Genomic DNA, 21,919 nt, shown 5'->3' with positions numbered 1-21,919 from the left:
TCAGTGGCCAGGGGGCTTTAAGAAGCTCTTTGCCACACGCGCGAACCTGTATAACGCCTCACTGTTCAATTATTGACATAAAACGAGTGAAATGTCTTTGTTGACTCGTTCCTTTGTTCAACAACTGTATAAAGTTGTAATTTCTGTACGCAATATAGTACATTCGAGGCGTATCTCATTATTGTTTGAAAATCAACAATGAAAAGCTGGCTGGGCGTAGTATCTTACGAGATATATGGATTTAAACAACTCTTCATATACGTATCTATAGATAACACACGTGTATGGTAATTATTTATCGTTTTCTTTGACAAGTACCAAATATTATAGAGAGATGGTAGTCGGTTCCACTTCTGTCACGTTAAATTCAAATTATAATCAACTCGACTAAATGTGGGGCATATTTATTTTCATCTAACGGTAAGCAGGAAACAAGACTGCTATCCTTATTGTTTTTTGTAACTACATAAATTTTTTTATACATATTATATACAAAAAACACTTAGATCAATCTAAACAGACACTGATGAATACAAATGTTTGTATTAGCGGGAATAGAACCCAGGACCATTGGTTGTTAAGTCTTCGTTAAACTGTTACAGAACCAACGTTGTGTATGTTAAAAAAAAATATTGTAAAATAGTAGGAAAAAATTGAATTTATTTACCTTTTAGAAGGCGATATCAGGATGACAATGACTTTAGCGTTGGGCAGCAGTGCGTGCGCTCGCCGTGGGACCAGCTCACCGTCGAAGTATGTAGCTGATTTCTCGAATGTCATTTGTGTGTTGTTTCCCAAACTCGGTGGAAAAAAATTCAAGTACCTGACGTAACAAATTATGTAATTAGATCATGTGCTTATGTAAATGTAAATATAATATTTAAAGAAACATGTTACGGGATGAAAAAAATTATAATGATTTTATGTATTTGCATTTACTGATATTTAAATCTTGACTGTGTCATTTTTAATAATTAAAGATTTTCCCACACAAATAACCGACTTTAACTGTGACAAAACCAGTTATTATGATATATAAACTAAACCACTGAACGAATTTTGATAAAATTTCTATGGGATCAATCTGTAAGTATAATATATCGTTTTAAATAAAAAAGAATTTTCCAAATGGGTTTAGAACTGACGGAGTTATGAGCTAACAAACATTAAAAAAAAACATACAACCGTATTGAAAACCTCCTTATTTTTCAAAGTCGGCTGAAATTTTATTATATTTCATGTAGAATAGAAAAAATTGAATTTAAATTACATACATATGTGTATGGTGCTCACTATTTAGTCTAATAAATTACAGATCGTTTTAACAGATAGAGAGTTCAGAAGTAAATCGGATTCTACTTCTTATTAGCGACCTGCCACGGCTTTGCGTGGGTGCAATGTTGAAACTAATGTGGCGTCAATGTGGAGTGATTGATAATATTACTATTGCATCCATCTAAATAGCTTTCCGAACTCCATATAATCCGTATTAGATTTTTTAAAACATTAAAATGATTGTAGACAGCTATTCGTGTAATATTATATACACATATGTCATCGTTGACTTTTTTGTGGCCCAGATAAAGCAGAATAATTCCATCATACATTATTTTGTTGTTTTAATTATTTTTTATATTTTTCGCGTCAAACTTAAGGGATAGGCAGAAAGGTCTATATTATTGCTTACACATCTCTAGCGTCATTCACTGTGATAGCTCGTTTCAAGCATACCCGCCGGTATCGGAAATTTTACAATCAGTCAAAAAGTGGTCAATCTTCGAGTGTTGCCAATTACACACATAATAATAGTAATCGAATTAAACAAAATAACTTTAATGAAATAACCGGTGACATAGATTTCCGAACTAGGTGTTGTACCTAGTTCAGTAATACATAATGGACAGTCCGAAAAAACATTTTTATTATCTTCTGTACCAGTAGCCAGGATTAACAGTAGCATGACACAATATACAACGGACGCAATTCTATGTTCTGAAAAAACATCTGTAGCAAAAAATCGAATCGAAAATGTACCGGTTGATTGATGTGTGACATGGGGTGTGCGTATACGTATTGCATAAGTTATGATTGGGCCGCGGAACACGCCACGCGACTATGATGTAGGTATATTTATATAAACGACTTTCACTATGCATACAATGGGGTTTCATACATTGAAACTAAGTGTACTTAATAATATATTGGTATATAATAAAGGGATCCAAAGATTGCCTGGAAGAGATCGCTTTTAGCGATAAGGTCGCCCATTGTTTTCTCAATGTGATTATTTCTTGTAATTGTTTATATTTATAATAAGTTTACTATTGTAATCTTTAGGAGGAAACAATAAAGAGTATCTAGCTATCTAATGATTGTATCTATGTACTTTAACATCTTATTACATATAATAGTAGGTTTTAAAAAGTACATTCATTTATTCAGGTTTGAAGCGACTTAATATACCATACAATGTTTGTAGTCATTCTAGTGTTACTAGTATTTACTAAATAATATTTACAGATCATAACATTCAATATTATAGTAAAATATTGAATTTTAAAAATATGACTGTTACTATACCCATCGAACGATCGAGTTGGTACATAGTTATCAACATCATATCACCTGTTAACTCCCCACTATTGAATATAAGCCTATCCTTGGTGGGTTTTGCTAGTAGTTGCCACCCTTGGCAGGCGTATTGGCGACCGCAGTTAGGCTTTAGAGAACTGTTTTAAGAAGGACACTGCTGCCCATTTTTCGCCCTCCCTTAGTCGTGTTTTAGGACATGGAGATTTTAGGGGATGCAGACACCCCACGCCCAAATAGTACATAGTGACTGAGGACAATTACTATGTCCGAAATTGGTCGTTTCACAATCGTTTGATTTTCATGTTATCAATATGTTCTTAATAATACGAAATTGAGTATATATACATATGTATGAATATTTATTCAAAAGTGCGAACAATATTTCCATGTATACAGGATCAAGTGATTTCCCCTTGTCGTGCCATCGTAAATAGAATATAGGAACTGTGTATCAAAGGGATCAAAAACCGTGAAATTGGACCGTGCACAAGACATCTGATTGGAGGCAGATTGTACCTTTGAATAGCGCCGATGTTTTACTACTGTCTATCGGTGCCGAATCCAATCGCGGCAGGTATAAACTTAACCTTACAAATTGCACCGCAACAAAGTTATTTTTAGTTCCCAACTCGACGTAACCCGTAAACGGGTTAATAAAATACGACAATATGGCACGGCATTGATTTTTGTGGCGTAGGAAATTAATACTTTCAGTCAACATACATATAAATGAACGTTTCGAATTTACGGGGCTGAATAAATCAGTGCAGGCAGAATTTAGGTGGGACTACAGTGAAATGGCAATGCTACTCAAATAGATTTTTCATCAAAGTAATTCCGTCGTTTTACAAAAAAGGTTTTATACTATTCAATTAAATGTTTTTGATATGGTATATGCACTTCTTATATACAATATAACGAGTTTCGTAGGAATGATTAAGTATATAAAAATTAATGATTAGGTGTCTATCAATAAAAAGAGTTTTAAAAAATAAACCTGCTAATATAAATCAAAGCTTACTACTGCGCAGGCAATAAGTTTTAATTGTAAATTATTTACAAAATTAATTATTAACGTTACAAAAGTGAAAGTTTGTAAAGATGTTTGTATATATGTTATTTAGGTAACTATGATAAGTTGCTTGAACGAATTAGAATAATATTTAGCAGATAAGCCATTCCCTTATTTACATTTGTCATAAAGTACACATTTTATGGGCAAACAGTATTAAAAAATAAATCACTTACCAATCTAATCCTTTCAAATAGTTGTTGTTGTTGAAGAATTGCAATTCCTCGTATGTGGTGGGGCTGGGCAGGTTGGGTGATAGCGCTGGGTGCATAGCGAGGAACGTGTAGAGGGCCGTGCTGCCCGTCTTCTGCGGACCGATCACCAGCACCTTGGGCAACGTGCCGCACCACTTGCTCTTCGACCATATGCGCCGGTGACGGATGTCGTCACATGGATTCTAGAGGGTAAATATGTTAATATTAATATTTATATAAATAATTATTAATTTTTTTGTTTATTTATTAGTAACAGGGGCTAATAGTGAACACACTGATAGCAATATACCCCTGTCTCCTCCAAAAACCATCGCAATTAATTCCTTGTATACTCGTCACGAAGGATCAACTGAGCTGACTTTATCATCATCTAGAATTGTACAGTGTTAAGTATTCTCAATTGTAATTGTTTTGTTGTTACAGTTTCACTTTTAACTATTAAAAAAAATTCAAAATGTCCTGAGTCCCTGACTATCCCACCTAGGAATAGAGCCGTAAGCATACAATATACTTTAATGTAATTACTACTGCATTAACTTACGTGTTATTAAATCTAGAAATCTTGACTGGTTTCGGGATCAATTCGTGATCCTTATTCATGAGCGGCTGTTACGCGAGCGCGAGCCTGATATTATGTGTAATATAATGTGTTCTTACGAAATTTTTAGCAATACAATATACTCCGCTATAATTCTAAACTTACAATATTTATCTCTTTCAAGTTTGTTTGTTATCTCTTTCAAGTGAAAAATCTAAAGTGCAAAAAATACTAAAATATTATACAATACGATTTTCATTTTGACAACGATTGCATTTACGTTAAACTTATAAATAAACTTCATTCCCTATTTCTGGTTCATATTTCAGATATGGGATATCCATAGCGGGCAATAAAATATTAAAACTCATGCCATCCGTATTGTGCGGCTCAAAATATGAGGCCACCGGCGCATACCGGTGGATGCGTTATAAATTTTACGTATCTATTCGTGCACATGCACGACTTTCCACGTTGCAATACATTGATATTTCGAAACATTTGTAGCTATAATTTAATCTACTTTTTTTATTTAAATATATATATATATATTTAATCATTTGTTCTTTCTGTTTAAAATCTACCCGTATATTTGTGACAACGACGTGATATCATGATAGAAACATAAATATTTATGAAACGATTAATGAGCGATTTACCCTCGACAATAACTATTTGATAATGTTCAAGTCGTTAACTTTTAATAGCGCTGTGGTAGATGGCTATTCAATATTCACTAAAAATATAACAATGTTTCGACACTAAATTCAGTTTATAGCAATATTTCGTTTAATAACTCACAAGTCTTTTATTTATTATCACGATAAATTGGACCGCAATATTTTCCACTAGTTGTGCCTGCGATTTCGTTTGCGTGGTAATTGAAATTTAATAATAATAATAATTTAATTGGTAAATGTTTCGTAAGTACACAATATATTTTATTGAATAAATAATAAACGGATTTACTTACGTGTATATTTGTCAATAAATCTTATAATTCAATCGTAGACAGACTATAACAAATTACTTTTTATTATATCTTGATATAATTTGATACTCTATTTACATATTTTTTTCATAAATGTAACCATTCAATTAACAAAGACCTCTATAATATACACAAATTTACACAAAACAACTAAGCTAGCTTGACTTCTCTTTTGTGTAAATTTTATTTTAATTAATTTTGTATTTTTATGATAAATTACCCATATATCTATCAATTGTAAGTGGGCGTCTAACAACTCCATTTTAAAAGTTTGTTAAAAACGAATGGTTTTAATAATTGGATTTAATAATTTAATTAAAGGAATAGGCAGCAGTGTCCCTCTTAAAACATCTCTAATGCATAACTGCGGTTGCCAATCCGCCCGCAAAGCATAGCAACTACTGGCAAACCCCCCAAATAGAGGAAGGTCTATGTTCAGCAGTGGATAGTTAACGGCTGATATGGTATAGGATTATAACAAATAGACAGACAAATAAATTCTGAAAATGTACTTTTCCCCTATCTTATCGCGAAAAAACCTCAATTTTTCTATATAGACTTCGGCCCTTACGATTTTATTACCGCATAATAGGCCATAAAGAACCGTATGTAATAACTTGAAACATAAAATAGTTTATCTTTTCTAGGCGGATTCCGCATCCAGTATTTCCTTTTTATGACGACTTAATTATAGCAAGAACGCGTAAATAATTAACTAGATAATAATTTCCTGCGAGCAAATGTATTCAGCGAGTGCGTTGTAATATTCAGGGATTCTTTCCATTGTATTTTCAAGATGCATAATTTATCCAACGGTAATTATTAAGAGAGTTTCCTTTTTCATCTGTTATGTTTCTCTTGTGGTCTTTAATGTTTTAACGAACAAATATATATGTATAAAACATAAATTAAGGTTTTGTTGGACAAAAAGAATACAATCGTGACAAAACAATATGGAGGTATTTTTGTTTTTGAGGTTTACCTTTTCACTTGCCCAATTATGACAGAGTTAAGAGTCCGCCATTAGGCCTTTATAGGTCTCTAATCTTACTAAATATGATACAATTGTAACTAAATGATATCTGTACATAGAATAGTACTCGTATTTAAGAAAAAAATAATATGAAGGATCTTAATAATGCCAATAGAAGTCAAAGCAATATTTTTTTATAAATATCCTCTGTCTGTCTGTACGTTTGTTCGGGCATCACGTAAAAACTACCGAACCAAATTGCATTCGGTTATCGTAATTGTGTTTCTGAAAGTCTAACTTAAAAACTGATGTGTTTTATCTTGATGCTATTTGGGATAAAGTAGAACACAGGTTATCTATCATGGTCAATGAACATATCCCGATCACACGGACGAAGCCATGAGTAAAAGCATATACAAAATATCTTGTTCTATGAAGAATAACAAGTTTAAATAACTAAAGATTGCGAATAAAAAAAAAAGAAAGATTACAAAAAAAAAGCCGACTTCACTTTTCATAATTCTAGTAATCTATATATATAAAAATTAATGCCACTTTTCGTTGTCATTTTATAACTCAAGAACGGGCTCACCTATCCAAACCAAATGTTTAGGCTTTGTTCGGACTATTTAGTAGATGGTTTATGTGAAGTTTGCACAAAATCGGTCGAGCAGTTCTTCATTTGTCACATTTTTTTTAAACAAATGAACTCAATAAATGGCGGATCATTTTGTTAATTGAGATTTTTGTGACAAATTCAAACCTTTTTTAAGATGGGGATTGTGCTGTCAAATTGAAACTTTTTTCAGTGTTGACAGTACAAGCATGTTATGTCATTCATACGGTCATTTAATTTTTTTTATTATTATTTCACTTTATACGTAGCGAAGCACGTACTGGGCCGCTAGTATATTATAAAATTTCTTGAACTCGATCGAAAATCGATACTCTAATTTACGAGAAGCAAACACGGAGGTCACCGCACCAACGTCGGAAATTCATGACGTAAGCACCAATGTCGAAGCGAATTTCAAAGCCACGTAGTCACTTACCCCCCACAATGGATTAAGTTCGTCGGGCCTCAACTGGAAGTACTTGTCGGCGAGCGCTAGAGGTGGGGCAGAGGCTAGTCGAACATTCGTCCAACACCGCAGGAACTTGACCACCGACTCGAAAGTGTATAGCGCCAGTCGATCGTTGCCATAATTCGACATATGGGTCATGAACACGTTGATCTGGTGAAGGAGAGTCTTTTTAATATTATGGTTTCTTTCCTTGGATAGTTTGTTTCAATATTGTTTAATGAAAATATAAACAGGCGAATAAATGATCCGATTTTAAGACAGTCTACCGATTTCCAATAGCAGTACAAATAAAAAATCGATTAATTCACTGTATCTTATGATTTGTTACTTTAGCGAGTGTGAAAAAATTATCCTGTGATAATTTTTACCAAATTGGTTTTCATTGAGCTCTACTGAAACAGACTATAATCATCATTTACTAAATAAAATCGAAATTATTTAGCATTCTTACTATTAAAACTGAATTTGTAATTAACGCAATATTAAACTCTCTTGTAGGCACTAATTTGACAGCTGGATGCGCTGTAGAAAGTAATATAAGGCTGAACATTATTGTCGCTTTCAATGCATATTTAAAAAAAGAAGTTAAGATTTCCCTATAGAAAACTCACTTAAAAGGTGTTCATGATTTATATTTTCCTCAATATAATTTATATTAATTACATCTATATAATATATATTATAAAAGTCAAATACGAAGTGCTGAACGAACATATCTGATATGAATCAAGAAAAACTTCGGAACTCTCGTGTATGCAGGAGACGGGTTATAAAAGTGGATGAAGCAATAGGTGAATATTGATACATCACTGCAATTTTCTCTGCTCGTACAAAATACATGTTAAAATGAAGTCCTTGCGGTTACGGTTTCGGTTGTGGTTATGACGCGTGTATGAATAATGTTTCGATTTTCTGACTTAACGCTGAAGGTAGGTATTGTGTTTATATATATATATATTAGGAGTACAAATAAGTTTCCGCCGTTTTTTAACACAAATTAAATATTTATTATAGAAGAACGGTAATATAGATTTATATAAAATATTGCCCATCACTTGCAACCACTTTTTCCCATCTCTCAGGCAGCATTCGAATTCCACGTCTGAAGAACTCCTTGTCTTTTGAGGCTATCCACGAATCAACCCAATTTTTGGTATCCTCATAAGATGTAAACCGCTGCGTCGTCAAGCATGTGCCATGGACCGAAACAGGTGATAATCGGACGGTGCAATGTCTGGTGAATACGGCGGGTGGGGTAACACTTCCCAATCAAGTGTTTCCAAGTATTTTTTACGGGAGCCGCAACATGTGGACGAGCATTGTCATGCATAATTTTTTCGTGTCTAGAATAGTATTGAGGGCGTTTTTCTTTCAGAGCTCGGCTCAATCTCATCAATTGTGTTCGATAGAGGGCTATATATATATATATATATATATATATAAGTTTTTTTCCGTGATATATATATATATCATATATATATGGCCGTGGCCATAATCCCCATGATTTTTTCTTTTTGGATTGTCATAATGTATATATATATATCTCTCGGCTTTATATATATATATATATAAACGATGTGAGACTGCTTGCTGATATATTCTAATGTTATAATTCCTCCAATTCTGCATCCTCGTAAATTTTTGGCCTTCCATATACGTCGAAATCACCGTTTTTAAACTTTTGATATATCGACACGTTCTCTCACTCAAAGCACCCTATATATATATATATATATATATATATATATATATATATATATATATATATATATATATATATATATATATATATATAGGTTATGTTGGTCTTGAATGTCGAAACTATTTTTTAAGCCGGTTATCATCTGCGAAAGCTAACCGAAACTCCGTGCCGCGCCATCCACAATAAAACGGCGGAAACTTATTTGTACTCCTAATATATATATATATATACTACTAATTATTTTTTTATTTGTTTGCAATTGATAAACTAAAATTATTCAACTGATTTTAAAAATTCTGTCACTTATAGAAAGTTAAATTACTAGCGAGTAATATAGGTCATATATTATTTTTGAAAATTTTATCCCGTATGAAGCTGGACCTATGTGATTACCCTTGAAATAAATTCCAATAGATTGATATTGGAATTGAAAACTTTTCACACTCTCGTATTGCAATACTAGCGACGTAATGGTTCCATATTGTTCTGATAGATGCATATGAGTGCAACTTGCCATTGCAAACTATTGCAAATCGATCCCAGTTTTAATTTAATTCCTAATTGTTATTTCATGAGTACAGTGAAAAATTATCATTTACATTAGATTGGATTGATATTGATATTAGATTTAAGAGGTGTACTGATCCCTAGTTATAAAATAACAAGAAAGAGGGGGACTGTACAAGAGTCGATTGCTTGGGTACCTCTGTCCCATTCGTGTTTCTACCGTGAAGCAGTTGTGTTTGCATGGCTGTGTTTCGGTTTGAAGGGATATGGCGTGAATTTACAGGGTACAGAGGAATAACACCTGAGTCCTCAGGAATGGCAACGCATGGGGGTACCATGGGTGAAACAGTATACTCTGTTATGTCCATGGTACTGCTCATGTCTATAGGCGACGGTTACTACTTTCCATCAGGTGGGCCGTCAGCTTGTTTGCCATTCTAAGTTGTATAAAAAAAAACTAATATTGGAATTTCTTTAATAAATTCATGGTTTATGCATGTAGCCATCGAACCGTGTGAAGTGTGGGTGAAATTGAGTGTAATCGACCGCCGAATAGCTGGCTCATAAATTACAATGTAAATTATTCATATGGCGATTATTAAGTAGTTACGAATACTATTAACGGAATAAGAAAAACAACTAATATAATTATGTAACTGGTGAGTGTTAACGACTCAAAGTATTTATAGATCTACATCTAAGACTGTAATTCATAAACAAAATTGATTGAACAAAATTATAATAGAAATTGTTTATATTTACATTTTTAAACCTACGCATTATAATTATAAGTAAACATTTTTGTACCATGTCACGGTAATGGAAAATTTCAACGAATTGAACATTTAGGTCACAGTATACTTCACTACAGATAAAATATATATTTTTTAATTTTCATTAGTGTAAAAACTCGCGCTCAGATCATAATACGCCGCCTCCGTGAATACTATTTGCTAGTATTTTTATACAATTTGGAAAAAGCAAGTTGCCGGCCCACACATATAGATGTACGAACAGAACAATGGGCTACACGAAATACATAGTGACGTCATGTGACAAAAGCGTTGAACCTCCAGAACCCGTCATTTCATATTTCACCCTTCAAACCGAAACGCAGTCATGTAAGCATAACAGTTTGGCGACAGAGAGGTAGAGTGGATAGTATTGTTAATGCACTGTTGTACGTGACTGTTTCCATTGATTGCTATCCTTATATATATATATATTTATCTAAAAATAGTCAACAGTAAGTCTAGCATGGAAAAAGAAGGTACCCTATATATTAATCTACTTCTTAGCTTATTATAAATTACTGATTATGAATCGATATGGAGGATACTTTTACAAAAGGTCAAAATTAAAGTCTAAAAATATGCGTAACGTATATATATTATATACTGCCATATATAGATATGTAAATTAATATTACATTTACGTAATATCGTACGTGAATTACGTTCAATTTGTATACAAATCCCAACATATTTACGTATCTATTAAAACTCAAAGGTTACTCACTGGATTATTGATGACCGTCTGAAATAGTTCGCCGCCTTGTATGGAACGGTCGAGCCGTTGCCTGCCGCCGGGGTACCGCTCCAGCAGTAAGGTGTGTGTGAACAGGCCGCATGTCTGACGTGGCAGTACCATTACACCTCTATGACGGAACCCGCGACGCAATCTGATGGGAACAATTTTAGTATTAGAATTACGGATACCTTTATTTATTTATATATAACTTATGATATAACTATGGGGTGTAAAGGAAATAACTGTTAGTAATGCGGGCTACCAGTTCACTTGTTAGCAATATACATGTCAGGTACCCCTCACGTGGTTATTTTTTCATTTTCACCAATCATCCCTCAGTGGTGGTTTCATCATCATATTTCGTTAGCGCAGGCGGTGTTATCATTTCATTATCATCCATAAAAAAAACTATGAAGTGTTTGTCTATACTTATTACAGCGTGAATTTACAGGGTACAGAGGAATAACACCCGAGTCCTCAGGAATTGCAACGCATGGAGAGTATCATGGGCGAAACAGTATACTCTGTTATGTCCATGGTATTGCTCATGTCTATAGGCGACGGTTACCACTTTCCATCAGGTGGGCCGTCGGCTTATTTGCCATTCTAAGTTGTATAAAAAAATGCATATGAGTCATAGTTATCAAATGAAATAACTGCTTTCGTAATAACTGAAGACAGATTTTAAGTTTAGAATTTTTTATTTTCAGAATTTTGGGATAGAGAAGGGCGTGGGTTATCTTTTATCTCTATCAATTAATGCACTCCAGTCACCCTAACGAAGTCGCGGGTAAAGATTAGTTCTCAGTCTTTTATATTTTTACTATGCATCGAGTATCGAGTTGGATTTCCGTATCATACCTATATATGTTCAGACGACATAAAATTAAAACATTTATATTTTTTTTTTTTTTTTTTTTTACAACTTAGAATGCATCGGCCCAGATGGATCGATAGACATGAGCAGTACCATGGACATAACAGAGTATACTGTTTCGCCCATATCATGCCTATATATGTTCAGACGACATAAAATTAAAACATAGGTCTTGAATGCATACTGATAATCACGAGCGGAAGAGGTATACATGACGATATTCATACTCTGTTAACCTTGAAATATGAGTCACATTTGAGACGATGTAAAACACAGATATTAAGATTTAAGTTGCCGCGGGGATAAACGTAATACTTCACATATTATAAAGGTGAAAGTTCGTAAAGATATTTGGATGTTTGTTACGCTAAATGGATTTGAATGAAATATGGTATGTGGGTAGGTTATATCTAACTTAATATATAGGATACTTTACATATTTATTCATACGGACAAAGTCGCGGGAAATAGCTAGTTTTATATAATAAGATAAATCATCATCAAAACATCCAATTATTTTCCTGCCTCGCTCCTTGTTGGTTTTAATTTTAAATTCTCTCTTAGTATGTTCAGTTTCATAATTTGCTATTTATGCATTCAATTCAGAGCTTCTACTTCCAGTAATATAAAGATCTATGTAATTGACGTATGTGACTTTTAAATATTTAACAAAAAAAAATAACTAAACATCTATGCGTATATCTAAACAAACCATTATCTACAGGAAACGCGATTATTTACTTACTAATCGATATACATACGTTTTCGTTCAAAAACTGAACAAACAAATTCTCACAATACAAGTTCGGAACACAGTAAATGAGAATAGTTCGTTGTAGTGTAAGCGACTAAACATTGGAACAAATAGCTGAATTCCATTTAAAGCGATATCTGCATGTGCATACTGTACGTACAATTATTGGAATTTCATTATCGGCTCGGTATCGAGAGGCGCGGTCGGACGTAGCGCCACAACGCAACATTCGCGGTCAATAGGAGTTTTGGCCGCAACGCTGCTGCCGCAAACAGTGTTGCCAACAAGGACACTTATTGCGATCATTAGTACTATGATACTGTTATGTGTATTATTGGTCGATATTGAGTTTCTGTTTTAGTACTTAATTGGCACTTTTTAGTGGTCACAATGAGCATAATTTGGGCAAACTAACTTCCTCGCATGTTTTAGTTATAGTATTTTTTTTTTATTATTCTTTATTAAAGATAAGAAAAGTCTTAAACTTATTACTCTTTCATGGACATTATAGCTGAATTTCGATTTGTTATGTGCCTTTCTTTTTACGCTGTATATGGCTATATTTTATATTTGTATGATATGTCAAGCAAATAATAATATGCTATTTACTATACATACATAATAATACCAAAGAAATATATCAATAATTTTTTGGAATAAATCATCAGGGTATACTTTTACGATGACTTTATATTTTTTTATATTTATATTTCTTGCAAGAGCTATGATGAAGCTTAGATTAGAATTATAACGTCTAGATGGACAGTAGTTTCGTTCCAAAAAATAATTATATTGAGTTTTCAAATGTTAACCTTTTGTGAAGGTACGAAAGTCTGAGAGTATAATATTGGTAGTGCATTAATTGATTAATGATAAGTCAACATCAATTACAAAATTTATACAATTTTGGGTGTATGTCATTTTAAAAAGACAGCTTTTGTCAAGTATGTGTATATTTAGATTATTCAGCTATTGTTCATTTGTTAAAGAAATTTAGAATAGTAAAATATTTGTGACTAACCTTGCGGGCCTTAAGTGGGGATATTCTTCTGTGCTTGTCACCTTAACATCCCATACTTTTCTCCAGGCTTCATACAGTGGTTCATGTACTGGATAAACTCCAGAATGATGAGGTGAAACCGAGTAACAAGAGTTAGTAGGGATGCCGTGCTCGATTGCGAATTGTTTGTTTAACATCATCTCTGCTTCCAATTGGGATACATTGTTGTATAGATGCGGTTGTTGGTGATTCCACATGTGGCAAAACCTGGTAGAAGATAAATATTATTATTTAAAACATAAAAGACGATATCAGATTTTGATTTAAAAATAAAAAAAATTAATACTTTGTGCATTATAGCAGTGCTTTAAAATTAAATCAGCTGACCCGGTAAACATTGTTTTGCCCCGTACTAGCATCCACGAAGTTCAAATAATTTGTATAGAAAAAGAAAAGGGGGTTTATTGTGGTCGGATTTACCAATTTTAAAACTCTTCCTCGGACTTCAATGAATATTCTTAAAAAAAAAAACTGATTTGCTCCAAATGGTTAAATTTAGCGATTTACTTTTATTTAAATATGACATTAAATATGATGATCTATTTTTACTTGTGGGGACATAGATAAGGTGCGCTACTGTATGCATGAGACAGAATGAGACAGCACTAGTGGCATTAAATTGTTTACAACGTGGGCGGTAGATGGATTCCGCTTTTAGCTTTAATATTTTATATTTAAACAGAGATATATAATATATCAGCGCAATATAATCATGTTAAGCGCTGCGTTCACCATAATGGCAAGAATGTTGTGTCGAATATAGACATTATATTAGTCTAGTATTGTCAATATGGTGACTATCCCAAATAAAGTTTCAGTTGTGGGCATTATTTATTTATGCTTCAGTAATATATTTTAAATAAAATTTACAGTTTTCCAATGCGCTCACGAAAATTTAATCAACACAACTGTTTTTATTATTGAAATGAAATGTTATAATTATAATCTTTAATACATTTTTAATTGAAGGCCTGCGGGAGAAATGTAAAAAGCAATTTAGTGCTGACAAATATTAAAATATAATATTATTATAATAAGTGTAGGTAACCTATAAATAGGTACTTAAAGGGAAATTATCCCAACAAAGCTTTGTAATAGATAATGTTCAGAGACCCTTGTAACGTTATAATACAAAGCAATTGTGTCTACAAAATCCTGTTTCTGATCTAACTTACCTGTACTTAGTTTGTGGTATCCTAAAATATAGGTAGGTACTTAATACTTTGTTTTCGTCAAACAACATACTGATAACTTGATACAAACTAATGCATGTGCCAAAATCCCAGTACTAAAAGGTCATTCGTGTAACAGTAGGACATAGTTTAGCAAACTAACAAGAGGGGTTGTTAACGTTGGACAAGTTCAAAAATAAATAACCAAAGTTCAGTGGCGCGTTGGGACGTGTCGTCATGTTTTTTGCATTATTTCGTTCGGTAGGTGAAGTTAATAAAAAATGGACAAGGACAAAGGTCAGAGTTGAGTCGTTATTATGAAAGCATTCGTAGTACGTTTTTTGTGGATAAATAGTTCCTACATTTTCCATTCAGGCGGACTCGTGATTTGGGTAAATTTCAGTTATTTACGATTGAAATATATCTAAACCTCATTTTTTTTAGTTAGCTCGCAGGTGTGATTTCTTACCTATTTATTTATTAGTGTTTCATGTCACACCAAAAATAAATGGAATGAATATTGATTTATTTACAAAATGTTGGTAATTACACATAAAATTGAATTAAGTAAAAGATATATTCGTGAATTTAAACATAGAATTATTTAGCAATATTTATTATTAAATATTAGAATAGTTATGTAATTATTTAGAAAGACTTGTCAGACTGCAATCATTATGAAGACATTTGGAATCTTTGAACTTGAAACGCAAATGTTAAAATAATTACTTAGTCATAATATTATAAACAAAACCTACTATTTCAGATTACAAATAAAATTATTAATAACTTGTTATGAGTTATCATAGTTAATTTGTTATAATTTAATAGTATAATTAAATACATAAATGACATAATTTACAAATACAAAATATTTTACAGAATATTTTGATATTTAAAGCTAAAAATAAATGGTGACAGATGATAGCTTTCTGTAGTTTGTAGATCATATAGATAATTGTTATAATTAACTGTTGTTTTGTTTTCGGGCAGGTTATTTTTGGAATAAATTAGTTGCGTTCATTCAATCCTTTTTGATACGTCTGCTACAAATATATATAAAGTTTTTGTTTTATCCCTAATATAAAAACATATTCCTGTAAATCCTATTACAACCAGCTGTTCTTATATTTACATCTTTATGTTACCTGTATGAGTAGATATAAAATTTTCAGATTCAAAATATATTGATTTAAATAATAAAAAATAAGCACCACAGAACATGTCACACAGCGCCATCTAGTTCTAAACCAAGCCAACCAGAGCTTGTACTATTACTCTTTTATTGTTGTTGTAATCTCTTAAAATTCAACATACCATGTAAAATGTTCTCTGTTCTTCAGCAACGCGTCGTCTCCACGGTTTTCAAGCGCGGTACCATGGTGGAAATATTTAGCACTGAATCCCAAGTTGAAGCGAAATCCTGGCACCAGCCTCTGCAGCGCTGCTTGCGATGCCAACAATGCTGCTACATCCTCTTCGTGAAGACGTGTACCTGATTAATACAAGTTTGATGGTGAATTTATACAATTTTTAGTTAATTTTATACTTTGCGTAACCTATTTGAGCTATTCAATATAATATTCATCTCATTTTTTAGAGATATTTTTAATACACTGCTCACGATACCTATTAGCTGTATAAACTAGTCACTCAACGTAGCTGCTTAGAGCATTAGACTCGAAGTTTCACTGCACGAAAGAATCTGAAATGAGGATGTGTGTGTGAGAATGTGTGGCCAACTAAGGTTGGCCACACAGTTTCAAGAACGGACAATCGATAGCGAAAAAGGATTTTCGAGTAGTGACATAGTGGATGGTAGTCTCTTAACAGATTGGAAAATAGATGACAGTTTAGGATGGTTATATATATATATATATATATATATATATATATATATATATATATATATATATATATATATATATATATATATATATATATATATATATATATATATATATATATATATATATATATATTAGGTAATATTTAAGTGGTTCTATCAAATTATGAAATTGAAGTGAGAACACACTAATAGATTAAAATAGGTTTAATTATGTTAATGCCACTACCACAACAACCGCGTAAAAATCGATTTAATAATACGTTATACAAGAATTAGACACTTCTGATATTGATTCTTGTTGTGAAGTAAGTACTTATTAATAATTAAATAGTAATTATTGTAAACTATCATTAATCATTCAACTTGCCATAAACAACACATAAATTTACTACTGTACTATATATATAGTAAATTGTGTTCTCTGGACAAATAGTAAACGTAAACAGAAAAAAAAAACTATTTATTATGTGGTTAAACAACATAAGAATGCGTAAGAATTATAGACATCCGAGGGGGCGTGATGAATGTTCCAAGCGGTACAGTGGAAAAGAATTAAGTGGGTAGAGGCAAGGGCCGTTTCATTGCAACAGTGTTACCTCCCCTTATTCCTGTAACGCTGCGAGTGGCATCTCATTATGGTCCATTCTTTAAACGTTATTAACCAATAAAATTTGGTATGAAACAAACTTAAGAATCCCTCCTCACAAACCCCCAAGTCCCGCGTCGCCTGTCAAACTTTGTGAATAACAATAACGCAAAACATTATGATGTTATTATAATGTTATTTTAGATATGATATTATTACAAAATCTGACCAAAAGTCATAAGAATTAAAATTGCGTCTAGATTGTATTACCAACTTTAAGTTATTTGATGAAGACAATTTGAAACAAAATTTTAAAGTTTTATCATTTTGATAATGTCGGATGTAATATAAGAAACAACAAACGCTAAGGACCTGGCTTTTCTACACTTCTAGTCAGTTAAGTAAGATGTGTAAAACTAACGATAAGTACGAGAAAAATAAATATACATAAAATGTATATAACTATTACTTAGGCACTGCAGACTCACACGTAGAGCACGTAGCTTAGTCGTCAGTGGAGGCACATATAATTCAAATTATACTTTTGTAGTAAAATTATCATGTGCATTTAGTGAATAAATAAATTCAATATCACAGTCACGTAGAATTAATTTCGCTTTGTATTTTGTCGGCCACCTGGTACGTAGTGATACAGGCTTGATTCTCGTAAAAACAAACCGTTTAAATATGGTTGGAATTGAAAATTGATGAGAATACGAACGGCTTCAACGGCTGAGTCGCTGCGATATCTTTGCGAGTGCTATTATGGGAATCGAGATACTGACAGAGCTCTGAGTGACTCGCCTGAATAGATACAACCGCCTTATCATTAATTCTGATTTAAAGCATGGTAACTAGTGTAATCGCAATACTTAAGTCCTCAGGAGTGGAAACGGAAGAAGGGTGCCATTGACGAGTGCCATTAAACGCAGAATGCGTTTAACGTGCTGTTATTTAGGCCATTAGGCGCTGCTGCTCGCTTTTCATTAGCTGAGCTGTTATTTTGTTTTCAACTTCCAGTTGTATAAAAAAGTGATTTTTCAGTTTAACTAGATAAAATCATTTTTGATTTACCAGTAACATAACTGCAACAAAGTACTAAAATACATACCTCTTTCGCCTACAAAGATATCATCAATATCCACGAGGATCCACCTGTCGAGACTGAGGCTGAGCTGGCCGTGGCTGAGGTAGCTCAAGGCGTCGAGGAACAGCAGCCGGTGCAACCAGAATTGAAGCCCGGAGCCGAACAGTACCCGCTGTACACCATCCAGCCGACCGTGGTCTTGGATCACGGTTGCTAGTGGCACGCGCTCTTCTGTGTGTTCAATAAGTATAAATAAATAATGAACATTTTGAAACCTTAGGACGAAAGTAAAATAAAAATAGGATAAAAATTATTTTCCATGGACAGTCTAAAATAATATAGTATAGTATCTCAATGTAATATAGTAATACTGTGTAGATCCAGAGGGAGACTTTGTACAAAATTCGATTGCTTGGGTACCTCTGTCCCATTCGTGTTTCAACCGTGAAGCAGTTGTGTTTGCATGGCTGTGTTTCGGTTTGAAGGGTGATATGGTATATATATTGAACGATATTGTGTTCCTTTAAACTTCTGAATTATTCTTCGGTGACGGAAAACACCGTAAACAAACCAAATTAATTGGAGTGACAGCTACCGTTTGCCTTTTGCCACGTTGGATTTTAATATGTTCTGCGAAATGTAGCTATGCTGGGTGTTATGTTAACAGTCGACAAAAGCCTCTGACTGCCCCAGTAGGGGCACTCGTAAGTGATGTTATTATTTATTAGTATAATATAAAATATATATAACAACAAATGTAAAATAATTTGATTATTTATTTTTGTTTTAATTAAATAAATAGAGCTTAATTAATTGAAATGCAAAGTTTGATATCACTTCTGAGGAAGAATCCTTTGTGATCCAACTGCAGTCCGTACCGTCTGTATAACTTTGTGTAACAACGCAGTTGAGAATGACTTTTAGTTACTAAATCTACTGAAGACTACGTGCATTTATTTTAGATAAGAATATTTTACTTGTTTTTCTTAAGGTTTGTGATTAATAGAACATGTTTTAAAATCTGTTATAGTTAACACATTTAGTATACAATTTATAGCAGCAAATTTACAGAGTACATAGGAATAACACCTGAGTCCTCAGGAATGGCAACGCATAAGGGGTATCATGGGCAAAACAGTATACTCTGTTATGTCCATGGTACTGCTCATGTCTATAGGCGACGGTTAATACTTTACATCAGGTGTGCCATCAGCTTATTTGCCATTCTAAGTTGTATAAAAAAACAATCTTGGCATCTTTTTATCGAAATAACAGTGCAAAATGAACAAATAGAATAAAAAAGGTTTTTGTGAATTTCTTACGAGTATATTTCGTATGTCTTATTTATTAATGATGCAAAGAGATATGCTCGAGGCATTTGAAATGTGGAGATAGGAGGGAAAATGCAAAGTATAAGTTGTATAGAAAAGGTCATGAACTAGTAGGTATTGAGAAAAGAAAATTAATTAAAATAATTGAGAAAACTGGTTACGTTCGAGTATCTATAATGAAGTAACTCACATTTATTATTACTAACTGAAAAAAGGCAATACTTTTTACGCTGTGATATGCTATTTATTTTGTGCTGATAAACAAACATTAAAATAATAAATTACCAGTATTTGATAAAAACAGAAAAAAAAATGTAAAACATACGAAGTATTATTTACTTTGGCAGTATTATGTTATTGCGTTACACATTTTCCTGTATCTCGGCTCCTGTACGGCCATTTTACATAATACACGCTTTCACCACGAGCTTGTTACCACTTGAACGTAAAACGGGAGGAATTTCAGCTGATGTCCACTAATTTCGGTGCGCGACGAGTGGGCACACTCGACTAAAAGGGTCCCTTATTTAATGGAAACCCAAATACTAGGCTATATGTTGGTACATACGCTCGCTTAAAAAACAAATGACGATAAAAAGAATTAAAACATGCCTGATGTTGTTGATAGACATTTGTATTTTGTATCTATTTATGTGTTTAAAATTAAATGTGTAGGAGGCAATTGATGTCTTTTATTAAATACTTATATAAAAGTTAATAAGAAAAATACCTGATTGAAATTACCTTTACATACAGCAATCATGAATAAGACTGTTTTCTCATTTGATGGAATTGAATTTAATATGATAATAAAGATTTTAGAATAACAAAATAATAAATTGTCTCCAATAACTTGAGTTCAGCTGTTAATTCGCAATGTTGCCTTAATATTAAGGTGTATATTAAGTTTTAAAATTAAATACTTTTATTACGGTTTAATTACATTATAAAGTACTAAAGTAACTTGGACATAATCTAAGCTTATGCAGCTAGGTTAACACCGTTGGAATCAATTTCAGTTCTTGTTTTACAAAAACAATCTATCGTGAGCAAATCAGACAAAACTAACACGAGAGTACCGATAGGGAAACTAATTATCAAAATATGTTTAAATCTGAGAAATAATAAAAAACATTTATATATATAGTTGAGGATGAAAACAGATCTAATAGACCTGACTCATCGTGACGAACTCAAGACTAAACCCACGAAGGTTTCCAGGAGGAACAACGTAGAGATCGACCTGAGAGGATTAGTAGAGGAAAATCGAACAGCTATTGCTAGCAATAGCTGTTTGACTTTTTTACTAAGAATCCCCTTCTTCCCAACAATAATGATGGATGGATGGATGTTTGTTAATCATTCACGCAAAAATACTGAAAGGATTTAAATGATATTTGGTACACGAGTAAGTTATATCACAACTTAATGCATAGGATACTTTGTATTGATTTACACGGGCGGAGCTGTAGGACGCAGCTAGTAATTAATATAATACAAATGCAATTTAAGGATAAGCAAACTGAAGGGGTAATGGGCTGCTTACATAGCTTGAAGAATCGATAACTGATGGGGAAGAAAGGTTGAGTGGCGACCCCGTACGGGCAAACGCAGCGTAGGGCGACTACCCATTATATGGAGTGACGACCTTTTTTTTATACAACTTAGAATGGCAAACAAGCTGACGGCCCACCTGATGTAAAGATGTAAAGTTGTAACCGTCGCCTATAGACATGAGCAGTACCATGGACATAACAGAGTATACTGTTTCGCCCATAATACCCTCCATGCGTTGCCATTCCTGAGGACCCATGTGTTATTCCTCCGTACCCAGTAAATTCACGCCATATTCCACCCTTCAAACCGAAATACAGTCATGCAAACACTATTGGTTTACGGTTGAAACACGAATGGGACAGAGGTATCCAAGCAATCGACTTATGTACAAAGTCTCCCTCTGGTGTAACCTCAAATATATTGCAGAGAATCTGTGGATAC

The 21,919-nt window shown here is 33.0% G+C and overlaps 1 protein-coding gene across 3 annotated transcripts in view; it reads right to left on the bottom strand.

The window, feature by feature from the left end:
• The window catches only part of LOC113511971 (bifunctional heparan sulfate N-deacetylase/N-sulfotransferase), a 137,888-nt gene that overhangs the window by 11,274 nt on the left and 104,695 nt on the right, over positions 1 to 21,919 (bottom strand). For all 3 annotated transcript variants that reach the window (XM_026895716.3, XM_026895717.3, XM_052894577.1), the window contains 7 exons: positions 18,615 to 18,821; positions 16,386 to 16,563; positions 13,858 to 14,103; positions 11,194 to 11,356; positions 7,434 to 7,616; positions 3,841 to 4,061; positions 668 to 823 (listed from right to left, as the gene is read on the bottom strand). In XM_026895716.3, the coding sequence (XP_026751517.2) occupies positions 668 to 823; positions 3,841 to 4,061; positions 7,434 to 7,616; positions 11,194 to 11,356; positions 13,858 to 14,103; positions 16,386 to 16,563; positions 18,615 to 18,821 (1,354 nt within the window). The remainder of the gene's footprint in view (positions 1 to 667; positions 824 to 3,840; positions 4,062 to 7,433; positions 7,617 to 11,193; positions 11,357 to 13,857; positions 14,104 to 16,385; positions 16,564 to 18,614; positions 18,822 to 21,919) is intronic.

Source organism: Galleria mellonella, unplaced genomic scaffold (assembly GCF_026898425.1).
Source record: "Galleria mellonella isolate WM207_F2 unplaced genomic scaffold, CSIRO_AGI_GalMel_v1 utg213, whole genome shotgun sequence".
NCBI lineage: Eukaryota > Metazoa > Arthropoda > Insecta > Lepidoptera > Pyralidae > Galleria > Galleria mellonella.
This window is presented reverse-complemented; position numbering and strand designations above follow the sequence as displayed.